Source organism: Chelonoidis abingdonii, chromosome 13 (genome assembly GCF_003597395.2).
Source record: "Chelonoidis abingdonii isolate Lonesome George chromosome 13, CheloAbing_2.0, whole genome shotgun sequence".
NCBI lineage: Eukaryota > Metazoa > Chordata > Testudines > Testudinidae > Chelonoidis > Chelonoidis abingdonii.
The window spans coordinates 18,232,976-18,245,359 of NC_133781.1; the positions used below are offsets into that span (position 1 = coordinate 18,232,976).

General features: G+C 40.1%; 1 protein-coding gene across 1 annotated transcript in view; it reads left to right on the forward strand.

Annotated features, from left to right (window-relative positions):
• GRB2 (growth factor receptor bound protein 2) overlaps window positions 1-12,384 on the forward strand; it is a 67,576-nt gene that overhangs the window by 41,101 nt on the left and 14,091 nt on the right. The window contains exon 3 of the mRNA XM_032792938.2: window positions 11,950-12,047. Coding sequence (XP_032648829.1) covers window positions 11,950-12,047 — 98 coding nt within the window. The remainder of the gene's footprint in view (window positions 1-11,949; window positions 12,048-12,384) is intronic.

Consider the following 12,384-nt stretch of genomic DNA (forward strand, 5'->3'; position numbering starts at 1 on the left):
GCAGCGCTGTAACCCCCTCACCAGCGCTGCAACTTGCAAGTGTAGCCAAGGCCTACGGGTGTAGCATGCAGCGCTGGGAGCCGCGCTCCCAGTGCTGCCGCCCTGATTACACTGATGCTTTACAGCGCTGTATCTTGCAGCGCTCAGGGGGGTGTTTTTTCACACCTCTTTTTGTTTCAATCCTGTATCAGGTAGTTTGGGTCCTTCACACCTTTGAAATAAGAAGGAAATGTAGCTCAGTCCCCATGTTCGTTTTGTGCTTTTCAGTCTTGATAGAGGACTTTTGGAGGTGTTATATTAGAGGTTTGGAGCGCTAAGGGTGAGATTTTTGAAGAAGTGGTTTGCTTTGGAGGCTAACATCCTGTTCCTCTTCACTAAAATGGAAGCCAAGTTTCATTTGTCCTCTAATCACAAGACTACTTCTGTGCATGAAATAGTGTGGTTTAGTGAACTGAGTGTGCATCCAGCAGTTGGGAACTCCAGAGTTCTAATCTTGGTTGTTCCACTTGCTGTGTGACTTTGGGCAAATCATTAACCTTTGTTTCTTCCTCTATTTTGTAAAATGGAGATATTTACCACAGATATTGAGGAATGTTGTTTGTAAAGTACTACAAATGCTAAATCCTAGGGTCATAAAAGAGGAGCAACAATAATGTGATAAATCAAAATCTTCCTAGTTTTTCAGGGCAAAATGACCGGATTCCCCAGGTTATAAATCTAGTATCACAACCCTGCCGTGACTCCTGAATCATAGTGGTTTTTTTCTTCCACAGGGTATCTGGTTTTTAGCTTTCCTAATTCAGATCTGCTTAATTTGTAGTGTGGTATAGTAATAGGGCAAGCTCTGAATTTAAATTGTCACAACAGTTAGTTTGTACTGATCACGTCCCTGTCCTCCACTATTTTTTTTCAGCTGTCCTATTTCTGACACATCATTTAGTAATGATGCTTGCGACAGAGCCAGCATGATTACTTTTGCTGAATGGTAATTGCAAAATTGAGAAGATCCCATGTTCTTGCAAAATGCCACAGAACCATTGTTAGATTTCTGCAAAGTCTCTTCCATGAACTTAAAAGGAACTGTGAAACACACTCACTGGAATGTGTTTGATAGCCCCTTTTTTTATTTTCTGGCAATGCCTTTCAACCTCCATTCCTCAGAAGTTCTGCCAAGAGCCTTGCGATTTCATTAAAGGCTGCACTGAGAAGTTATGGTCAGAGCTGTATTTGTCTAAATGTTCTAAAACCATACAACAGCAAACGTGTATTTCGTGCTCAGTAACTGTGCCCGTAAACTTAAACAGAAAGCTGGAGGCAGCTTGAACAGACGGGAAGGACAGCAGCTTTTAAGACTATGATGTAAGCAGCAGATCTGGGAATAGAACCAGAAGAACTGACTTTACCCTGACCACTAGATAACATTATTTCTCATTTTGACACGTGGTGTTGGATTGCATCAGAAGTGACTAGATTTTATTAAATGTTCAGTTAAGTGAATCTCCTCTAAATGAATAGGGTTAGTTGGTACATCACAGTCAGGCCAAGTCTAAACTACAAAGTTTTTTGTCAGTATAACTGTGTCCAGGGTATGGAAATATTTGAATTTGATTTTCTTTTAAATCATTTCTATGGCTAATAGTTTATTTTTAGGTATTGTCACTTAAATTTCAGTTATGTAAAATTTATGGGGTTTGAGCATTTTTAATTTTTTAATCAATATTAATTTTCACAATTGCAGGAAATTTACTTTCCCCCTTAGACTATTTAATTATAGGAAATGTTGAGATTCAAAAAGTTAAAGCTTTTGTAAACTGTTAAAACACAAATTGTCAACATCACTTGCCAATATACAAAGTAAATATCCTTTAAATCAGCAAATCATACCTGTTTTTACTATTCATTTGATAGTCCACTTGTAACAAGCTTAATTCAAAAGTCTAAATGACTCAAAATCCAATGTAGCATATTCTCAAGCAGCATTTTTCTTACTTTGCCTTTCTGTAAATTTTTACTGTCATCAATGGAAATATTTTGTCATTTGTGTGTACGTGGTGAAATCGATATTTGCTGACATTTATTGATAAAAATCTAATCCTTCCAAGCCTATCTATAGCTGACATAGCTATGCCAGCAAAACCCACAGTGCAGACACAGCTGTGCCAACGGAGTGCTGCTGTTGGTGTACCTAACGCAGTATTGCCAGAACCTGCGTAGTGTAGACTAACCCTTAGTCTAGTCCTCTTGAGCCTTGGTCTAGGATAGACCTGTACTTTATTCAGACTCAGTGAAACCTGTCCGTGCTCTTCAGTAAGTAGGGAAGAGATCTCTACAGGGTCTAAGAATTTATATGTATGGTTCAGTTTAATTGCTTCTTTGATAGTTTCTCTTTAGGGGGCCTCCTTAAACGGGGGTGATTTGTCTGTCAACTTAATGAAACTTAAGCACAGGGAAACGTGTTAGACAAACGGCCATCTGAGCAGGACCTGAGTAAATTAATCTACTCTGCATAACAGCAAACTGGGGAAGTGCTGCTTTCTTCAGTAGTTCCACAATTAAATGTGGATTGGGTTTGAGACTAAGGAAGGATGGTTTTTGTTTTCTGTTTCTGTAATAGCATCCTGAGCGATGTAGTTAGTTATAAAAGGCAGCTGGTCTTGAGTAAACTAGTTCGTGATCTATTGGAGGAAAACACTGTTCCCCTTCCTCTTCTTAAGAAACTGTTCTTGAGAGCAGAGCTATGGGATTTAATACACATGAGAGCCGAGCTATGGAATTAGATCTACAATAAAGATCTTTTAATACCATGTATCAGATTGAATCACTATAATGAAAGTGCAGTGTGTTTACTGCACCCTGGAACTACTGAACAGTCATTACTCCTTTGGTCCTAAAATCATAGGAACTAAAATGGCAATTTTTTATGCTTGGTAACATTATTTCAGGTCCCTGTCTTAAAGCTCATTTTTGGATTTCCTCAGTATGTTAATAGTGCTTTTGGGGGTCGTTAAGCTGGAAGGAGGCCCAACCAGAGAGAATGTATTGGCTATAACTTCTTCGAACTCCATAAAGCTATTCTTATTATGGCCTATTAGTAGTTTGACATTTTAACTTGTATTGCTAGCACTCACTCTGACTACATGTACACTAGCCTTTCCATACAATTTCTTGTTACCAGTGGTTCAGCTCTACTACAGTAGTCACAGTGAGAGGAGTAGCGTAAATGAAACTATTGCAGTCTCTCACATTTCTGTCACTGTGCGTACCCTTTAAAGGGAGTCGTAACACAACAGTAAAAATGTTGGCACTTGATCTAGGCTTACCTATGTCGATGGTAGCAACAGTGGGAAACTTCAGTGAAACGTTAGTGTAGATGAGGCCTGTGGCTAAACTTGTGGAGTGTTACTCAGTAGGTCTTTTGTACTGCTATACAACTTGATTTAGTATAGTGGCTTTTATCATGGTGTTTACAAAGCTAAATACAGTTAGAAAAAAGCCAAAGAGAATAATCAAGATGTATAGGCTGGGGAGAAAGAGAATCATCCATCTTTTCAGATGAGTTCAGAAAATAGTCCAGATTGTAGGAGCTACCGAGAAGTGTCAGTGAAGGGATAGAAGGCTGGTGCTAGAGAGGGTAGGAAGTAGTAGCAAGGTTTGGGAGGTTAGTTTGGGCAAATTCATGTAGGATTTTAAAAACAAAGGTAGTTTTGAACTAGAGTCTTGATCTCTGATTGCCTGACATGTTCCTGACTGACTCTTCCATGCTTACTGCATTTCTTATGCTACCTAATGTTAGGCACTGAGCTGTAGGTTTCTTGTCCAGCATAATTCTTACTCTGTTTTTGTCAAGAGTTTTGCAATTTAAATGATGGAATGGTACTTGCAACTTGTCTCTAATTTACGTGTTAAAAAGGGTATCCGTTACAAAGCTATCTTTCCCTCTCATCATTTCTTTGATGGTTTGGGATATTATTTTACCATATCTGTAGGCATTCTTACAGCACAGTACTGTAGTGATAGGTATGAATTGGTGTGACGGGCTCGGGGAGAGCCTTTTTCCTGTTCAGGCAGTATGAATAGAGAATAATGGGTCCTGGCATGGTTGGTTTCTGTGACTTCCACTGTTCTGTATGTTTATGGTAACTTTCAGCTTTGTTTTATATTTCGCTGCTGAGAGAAACTGCTAGTTTCCTTCTGAGGAGAGAGGAAAATATCCATGGATAACACAGTATAATCAAGAAAAGTACTTCAGAATGTACAAGACAAAACCAGTTCTCCTTCGCTCTAGTTGAAAATGTTTAAACTTCTTGACTGTTGCGGCAGTGAATGGGGTCAATATGAGAACCCTGTGTATGCCACATTGAAGTACAGGGCTACCCCTGCCCACTTTTCAGATTGATTGATTGTTGTGTGAGCCCCTCCTGTTAGCTACTTTTGCATGGGCCTGATTATTATTATTATTATTATTATTATTATTATTATTATAGTGTTTTTAAAGGGATGAGGATGGGGAAAGTATTTATATGGAGGTACAGGCAGCAGGAAATCTAGGGTGGAAAATGGCAAACCTTTGAACCCTTTTCATGTCAGCTGACATGAGTTGTTGAGATGTTAAGCTGTGCGACTTGATTGTTGACTGCGGCTTGATATGAAATATATTTACACTCATTGTTTTGCTGTTTCAAGCCTGCATTTGATGGTCTGCATTTTTCACAGCCTCTGTATTTGTCTGGATGTTGCTTTGCTAACAATAACAGATACACAGTTGTTATGCAGCTGTGTCCAAGAAGCTCAGTGCATCAGCTCCTGGTCTGTAAAATGGAGATATTTCCCTATCTTCCCCCTCACACGCACACACATGGGGTGTGGTGAGGATAAATTGTATGAGATGCAAAGAAAAGCCAAAAAATATGAAATTTAGGAAGTTGGGTATTCCTGAATCAGCCTTCTCTTCTCAACTGTTTAACTGTATTCTTTAATGTCTAACATTTAACCTGGTGTAGTTAGAATGAACTGGAGTGAAATTATGACATGGAGGGCATAAACCAAGAGAAAGCGAACTTGCTCTGTGGTTTATAGCCTGTTTGTCTTACTCGTATTAGAATGCTGGCTATTTTGATGTACAGGTTACCCTGTGGTATGGTAAGGTGCTGTTTCCTTAACATAGTGCAGAAGGATATGTCCTTTTACTGCCATTCCTAAATGCTGAGAGTATGAGAAACTTGGTGTGAAGGGTTTAGGCTACATGCCTTGGTATGTCAGTAGGATCTTCAACAGAAGGACAAGGAGGGCAGCCTTGATATATACTTAAATGGTTTTCCATTGTCAACCAGGACCTGTCTAGGCTCCTTATACAAAGCCAGCAGAAGAATAAATCTCAGGCTTTGTCTACACTACACAGCCGTGTCGCTAAAAGTCAGGTAGTGTAAACGCTGTTTGTTGGCACTTTTGCCTACTAAGTACTTCCACCCCCTATGAGCGGGGTTCTCATTGTTGACAGGAGAGCGCTGCTTTTGATAACAAGCTGTTTACACTGCTACTTGCCACAGCAAAACTTTTGTCTTGGGGTGGGGGTAGGGGGCAGGAAGAATTTTTTTAAGCACCTGTGAATGACAAAAGTTTTTTGTTGTCTTTTAAAATTAGGTTAATTGAATATGAAAGTGAATGCTATAATCAATAAATGTTTCCTGAACTATGTTAAATTTTATCCTATTTCTAAACAAATGTTGTAATGAAAATTCATAACCCTGTAATAGAAATTGACAGGGGAAGCTGGGGTTTGGGCAAGGAACTGCTGTGGAGTTTCCAGCACTGAAGAGGCTCTAACTGGATAGAAATTCTAGCTATCAGTAGCTAATGATGACTCTGGAATTTTCATGAGGTAACGTTGTTCATTGTAATGAACTTTTGTTACGTGATTTGTAACATCCAGAATCGTTTCAGGCTGGCTGCAGATTCAGGAAGTGATTGCATTCCATTAATGTTTGGAAGATTTTCTTCTCAGGCGTTTAATTTTTTAAGGAAGCTGAGATACTAAAGTAAAAATCTGCAGCTAGGGAGGATTTTGAGTAAGTTCTACACTAATGGAATTGTGGAGTACACAGGGCTGTCTTTATAGCACAAAAACAATATACTGCAAGACTGTGCATTATAATGTTCAATTTGCAGCTGCTGTCTTCTTCCCTGTCACTTTACTGACCTATCTTTTAAGAGGGGTGGTGCCACAGGAATGAGTTGTGGGAGTCAACATACAGTTCTCAAGCTATACGTAAAGCAGAAAACATTTGGTACATAAACAGCTTTGTCCTGAGCCTACTGATCAACCTTGATGTGGTTTTTCCCCCTGTTGCTGCCACATTATTTTAACAGTAGTTAACTTAATAGAATGGGCTGGCAATTTGTGGTATCTTTTTTTTTTTTTTCTTCACATTTGTGGCACCTAGCAATGAAAACATGCTCATCACCACTCTCTTCCCCTCCACCACTTTGTACATCAGTACAAGCCACCCTGATATGGCTAAAATTGCAGTTGTACTCTAATAGTCACATTTGTAGGCATCTCCACCCCCGAACCAGCATATCTGAATGTGGTTGTCAGTCTGGGAATGTTCCAGTTTTTACAGTTGCTAGTTGTAGTTCTCCCATTCACAGTTTCTGCAGGCACCTCAGAACATATAGCTTGTGTTTTGAAACCCTCAGGAAGAGGACAATGTTCAGTTTGCCAGAAAGGTTCTGTGATGGGTCCCCGTGGTGCATCCTGGAACTTCGGTACCGCTAAATCGTCTATCTTCCCAACCTGGGCTCCCTCTCACACTGTGATGCTGTGACAAGCTGCAGACCCCTCCAGGTCCTGCAGTCACATAACCATTTACAGGCAGGGACACACTCAGCTTTCGCCAGCCACTCATAAACCAACAATAGAGAGGCTCCAGCCAGCTCCCCAGGATAGGACCCTACAGCTATACCACCCTGTCCTTCTTAAAAGCCTGACCAGTGTAAGCTTATTACCCAGTCCGCTCCTCCCTCAACGTGGAGAAGATATAAGTAGGTTTTTGTGAACTGATCTATGACTTTTTCATGCACTTCACTCAAACCACACTGGTTTTAGGTGAAATATAAAACAGATTTGTTACCTACCAAAAGATAGATTTTTAAGTGATTATTAACAAGTGTACAGATCAAAGTAGATTACCTAAGAAATAAAACAAAATTGCAATCTGAGTTCTGTAAACTAGACAGGATTTGAATCAAGCGGTGTCTCACCCTGATGGTACAAACAGTCCACCAATCTTCCATATACAGGCTGGAATTCCTCCTTTCCCATCTGGGACCACCTGGCCAGTCTAGTCTTTGTTCCTGAGGTGTTTCCAGGTGTCGAGTTGTGGGGGGAGTGAGGCCAAGTGATGTCACTTCCCCCTTTTATAACTTCTGCCCTGTGGCGGGAACTTGATTGTCCCAAACAAAGCCCCCAGCGCAGTTAGTGGAAAAGTACAGGCACAAGATGGAGTCCAGTGTCAGATGAGCTAGTCACATGCCCGCTCATGCTTTGATGAGTCATACTAGGGGCCATTACCCATATTCTGGCTAGAACATCCATAGGAAAGTCCATCAGGTGGGAGTAAGCTTCTTCCATACCCCATTGTGTTCATTGATCTGTCATCAACTTGAATAGTCCATTCACAATGTGCTGGCTAGACTGGATGTATATCTTGTGTGGGAGTTACCACAGGAGCAAACACATTTGAAGTACAGGTATATAGTCAGTATTCATAAAACAAAAATGATACATGCATACAAATAGGATAATTGTATTCAGCAAACCATAACTTTTCCCTTGACCCCTCACATGACCTATTTTGTACCAGATTTGTTGTGATTATATAACAGTGGTGAATATGGGGGTGCCAGGGTGTTGCTTTGTGGTACAGAGTATCACAGGTTCCTTTCTATAATTTCTTAAATTATTGGAAATATTCACAGGGTGTAGGACTGGGAATATCTTGAATATTTTCTTCAAGCTGTTGCAGCAAAAGCTGCCTTGCTGAGCAGCCATTCAGCAATCCTCTTCTCTGTTTCCATGGGGACAGATGGGCTTTTGCTGATAAGTGATCTATTATGGAACTAGGAAAGTGACAGGTAGTATTTGAGCCACTATTACTGTAACACAGGGCTGACTACAGACTCAAGACCATCACATGACAGTATTTGTATTCAAATGTAATGGCTAAAAATATCCCTCCTTTTCCTTCCTCTTATGCACAAATGCTCCAATGTAAAAGGAACATGGTTTTAAATTTCTCATTTGACTGCTTCAGTAGCAGATTTGGCTGCAAAAGAAACTCAAATTCATGTTTAACCCATACAAAGAGCAGGAATTCTCAATGCATTTCAGTGAGGATTACAGGGTTTGGGATTCCACATTTCTGCAAGCTCCCAAAACCAGCTTCATCTAGAGCAGCAAAGCTTATGAAATTTTGTTTAACACTTTCATTTGGAGGATTTAGCTCTTTCTGTATGCCCTTCAGATTACTAGCTTGTACAGTTGGTTGAGGTTGGGAAGAACTGTTACTTTACTTTGCAGCATTCTGGTGAAATAATCTGAAAATTTTGTGGCAGCTTCAGTGAAATTTAAAAAAATTAGGGTTTTTAAAATAAATGGGATATGAAAAATAATGCTTGGGATTATGGGAGATAAGTAGGTTTGTCAGGCATTTCTCCTAAAATTTTCAGCAGCAGAATAGGTAACTGATGCTTTAATTGTTACCATTTGGTTTCAAAGTTCCCCCCACTGAGATTGGGCCTGTTCCTACTCCTCAGAGCTGTGTTTCAAGCTGTCTGCAGTCTCAGAGCCAACAAACACTCTTTTAGTTTACTCTCAGTTGTATTCATGGACATGAATACTAAAAGTGTGGGGGTTTTTAGATAAAAGCTGAAATTTTGCAGCCTGCTGCTGTAGTAAGGGGCAGATTCCATGGCTGCAGAATTGTGGGATAAATTGGGCCTTGCTAAAAGAGCTGTTAATCTGTTGAACTAATTATGTGGCTTCTGGCTCTCTTTGACAGTTCCATTGCCATCTACTAAATCATTTTTAAATATTCCTTTATTTAACTCCTGCTTTGTGTTTTTCATTCCATCTCATGGCCTTTGGAGTCATAATCATTACATAGAGGATCAACAGATCTCCCATCCTTTTGAAGTCAAAGACCAGTTTCCTTTGATTGCTATCACTAATGCATCCCTTAGCAATGCCTCCATCCTGCATTTGGCTCTGGTCCAAATGTTAATGAGTACCCACAGGCATATAGAGTTTGGATCTCCATAGTTAAGCATGTCTCTAGAGCCAAGATCAAGCTCATTCAATCATGTATGTTTGAGTATTAGAATTTCAAATAATTTTTAATGCATCCTTACATTTTGGGAAGTATTTCTTAATACTGAGCTATGATCTACCTATAAGTCTTCACTTTTATTCTAGAGGAGAGAAGAGGAGTCAGTTATGTTCCCTCAGCTACACATGATAAAACTTCAAAAAGGTTTGATCTGTGTCATAGATTCTATGGTAAAAAAAAAAAGGAAACAGCACAGTCCCAAAAAGTAAATATTCAGTCATGACATTCAGCATGTGCAGAACACTATCAAATACACCAATATAATCAAATGCAAACATGCTGCAAGTCAGCCTGCTGATGACTGCTAAGATATATAGCAACTGGAGCCTAACAAAGTAGTAGCTGCACAAAAGGTAATCAAAAGAAAGATCCTTTTTAAAATTAAATTGTCTGAATGCACTTCCATTATATTTTTTATTTTTCTTGCGTCTGCAGGTACAACCGTTTCTGTGATACTCTGGAGAGGACAGACCCTCCATGGCTGCTCGATTCCTATCTAAATGAGTAGTTTGGTCTGGGTTGTAGTTGTTGGCATTAAGAAAGAAATGGCTGTTAGAGGGTCATCCATTATTATTAGAAAACTGTTACTCATTTGCTAAAATTGATAATAGTTGTTCAGGTTTTACTGTTATCTACTTTACTAGAGCCCAGTTCAATCCAGAGTGGGGTTTCCTTCTTATCCAGATCTAGCTATTGGAGTGGTGTAGGTTATGATATTAAAATGCCACACAGTCATCAGCTACAGGGGCCTTGCTGAGGCATGTGTTAATAGCTTTACTTTGTGTAATTCTGCTTCGCCCTCTTTCCTCCCACCCCTCTACCAAAAAAAAAAAGGTGATTAGAGGACCAAAACTTCAGAAGTGGAAATAATTGCTAGTGAAAACAGGTTTTTCCTGAGAGGATTTCTCCATTATAGAGATGGCTGTAAATCAACAGAGATCTAACCTGTGAACTGTTTCAGAGTGGTAGCCGTGTTAGTCTGTATCCGCAAAAAGAATGAGGAGTACTTGTGGCACCTTAGATCCTAACAAATGTATTTAAGCATGAGTTCTCAGCCCACGAAAGCTTACGCTTAAATAGGTTTTAGCCCACAAAAGCTTATGCTTAAATAAATTTGTTAGTCTCTAAGGTGCCACAAGTACTCCTGTTCTTCTTTCTTGTGAAGTGTGTAACTGCTTTGTGGGTGCAGCAGTAGATTTTTCACACACCTTTCACACATTTAGAGCCTAATAGTAGCATGTCCTGTTCCTCGCTTTGCCTTTCCCTATCTTCATCTACCAAGGCAGCCTGCTGGTCCCATGGTGCTTTTGTTATAAAGGGCCAAAGCCATCTCTGAATTTTTAATCTTCTAGGTTGACAGCTTTTTGTTAGTTACTTCATCCAGGAGAAAAACTCGAGAGTTAACTTGGGAGGGAATGAATAAGGTTGTGGGATATTGGCCAAAAAGCATACCTTTCCAACAAAAATAAAGATGTCCCTTGTACTCTACCATCCTTCATTAATCCAGCTTCATCCCTTATGACTTTCTGGTCTTGTACTCATTTTCAAGTGTTGGCATAGTCAGAAAAGTGCATATTAAAAAATGGATACCTTCATGTTCCTACATCCACTGATAATGACTCACTTTATTGATGTACGCCTTGTCCACACTAAGGAACTTTACCAAAAAAATTCACTACTGCAGCTCCCTGTTCATCTGGGTTTAATTAATGGTAAAAACACCTGAAGCTGCCAGTCTTGTTTACACTTGGGCTCCCAACAGTGCTACCATTAGGGATTTTTAAAAAAAAAATCCCTATTATAAACACTACTTAAAACCCTGTGGCTCCAGTACAACCACAGGAGAGAGACTATCATCAGAATTGCCAAGTAAGTTCTGAATGAATAATTATCGGTGGTAAAAGGAAGAATACAGCTTGTTTCTCAGATCTCAGGTTGAATTTGCAATGGTGGCAATTAACAAAATACTCCTTGGATTTATAAACTGAACTTGATCTAGAGAAGTTGCTGAGGGTAAATATGGAACATACAGACTGTGGCTCTGGCTATACTAGAGAGCATACAGCGGTGCAGCTACACCGATGCAGCTGAGCCTCTGTAAGCTGTCTAGTGTAGCTGCTGTAAACCGATGAGAGAGTTCTCCCATTGAGTTAATACATCCCCAACGAGCAGGGGCAGCTATGTCAGTGAGAAAAGCTCTCCCGCTGACATAGCACAGTCCGCTTCGGCGCTTAAATCAGCATAAGTTATGTCACGGAGAGGTGACTGATTCACACCCCAAGTGACATAACTTATGTCTACTTAAGCTGTAGTGTAGCCATAGTCTGACTTTCCTACTAAACCACCCAACTTCAACACTGACGTTTCAGATGATTTCAAGTTATTTTTTTTCCCTTCACCCTGCCTGCCATAGCTTTCAAAGTGCATGCGGTGCATTGGAGGAGAATAGCAGATATATTTCTCGAAATGTGTATCATAAGAGCACCCTGGCTTCCTAAGCACAATTCTGTCTTCTGCTATATAGTGAAGTAAGGTAAATGGTTTCATTGTTTGTTTCCTGCAGGTTTTGAATGAAGAATGCGATCAGAACTGGTACAAGGCAGAACTAAATGGGAAGGATGGCTTCATTCCCAAGAACTACATAGAAATGAAACCACATCCGTAAGTGGAGCATCACTGATCCCCTTCCCCCACTCTGCCTTGTTTTCATTTGCCCTTGAAGTAATAGGGAGGGCTGCTGAGCACATTGTAATGAGTGTAGGACCTTAGTCACTGGCACAGTCCTGTGGACTTCGTAAGGTATACAGGGGTTACTACTAGCTGCTGCACCCAGAACAACCCTATTATGATGAATCTTAATTGCACAGCTCCTATGGTTTGCAGTACTGGGACTTTCTCCTGCAGACCTCTTGAGGAGCAAGGGGAAAGGGTGTCCTGCTGGAATCCAACTAAATAAATTGTCTGGAAATTTCATGATGTTAAATCTGGGAGCCAGAAG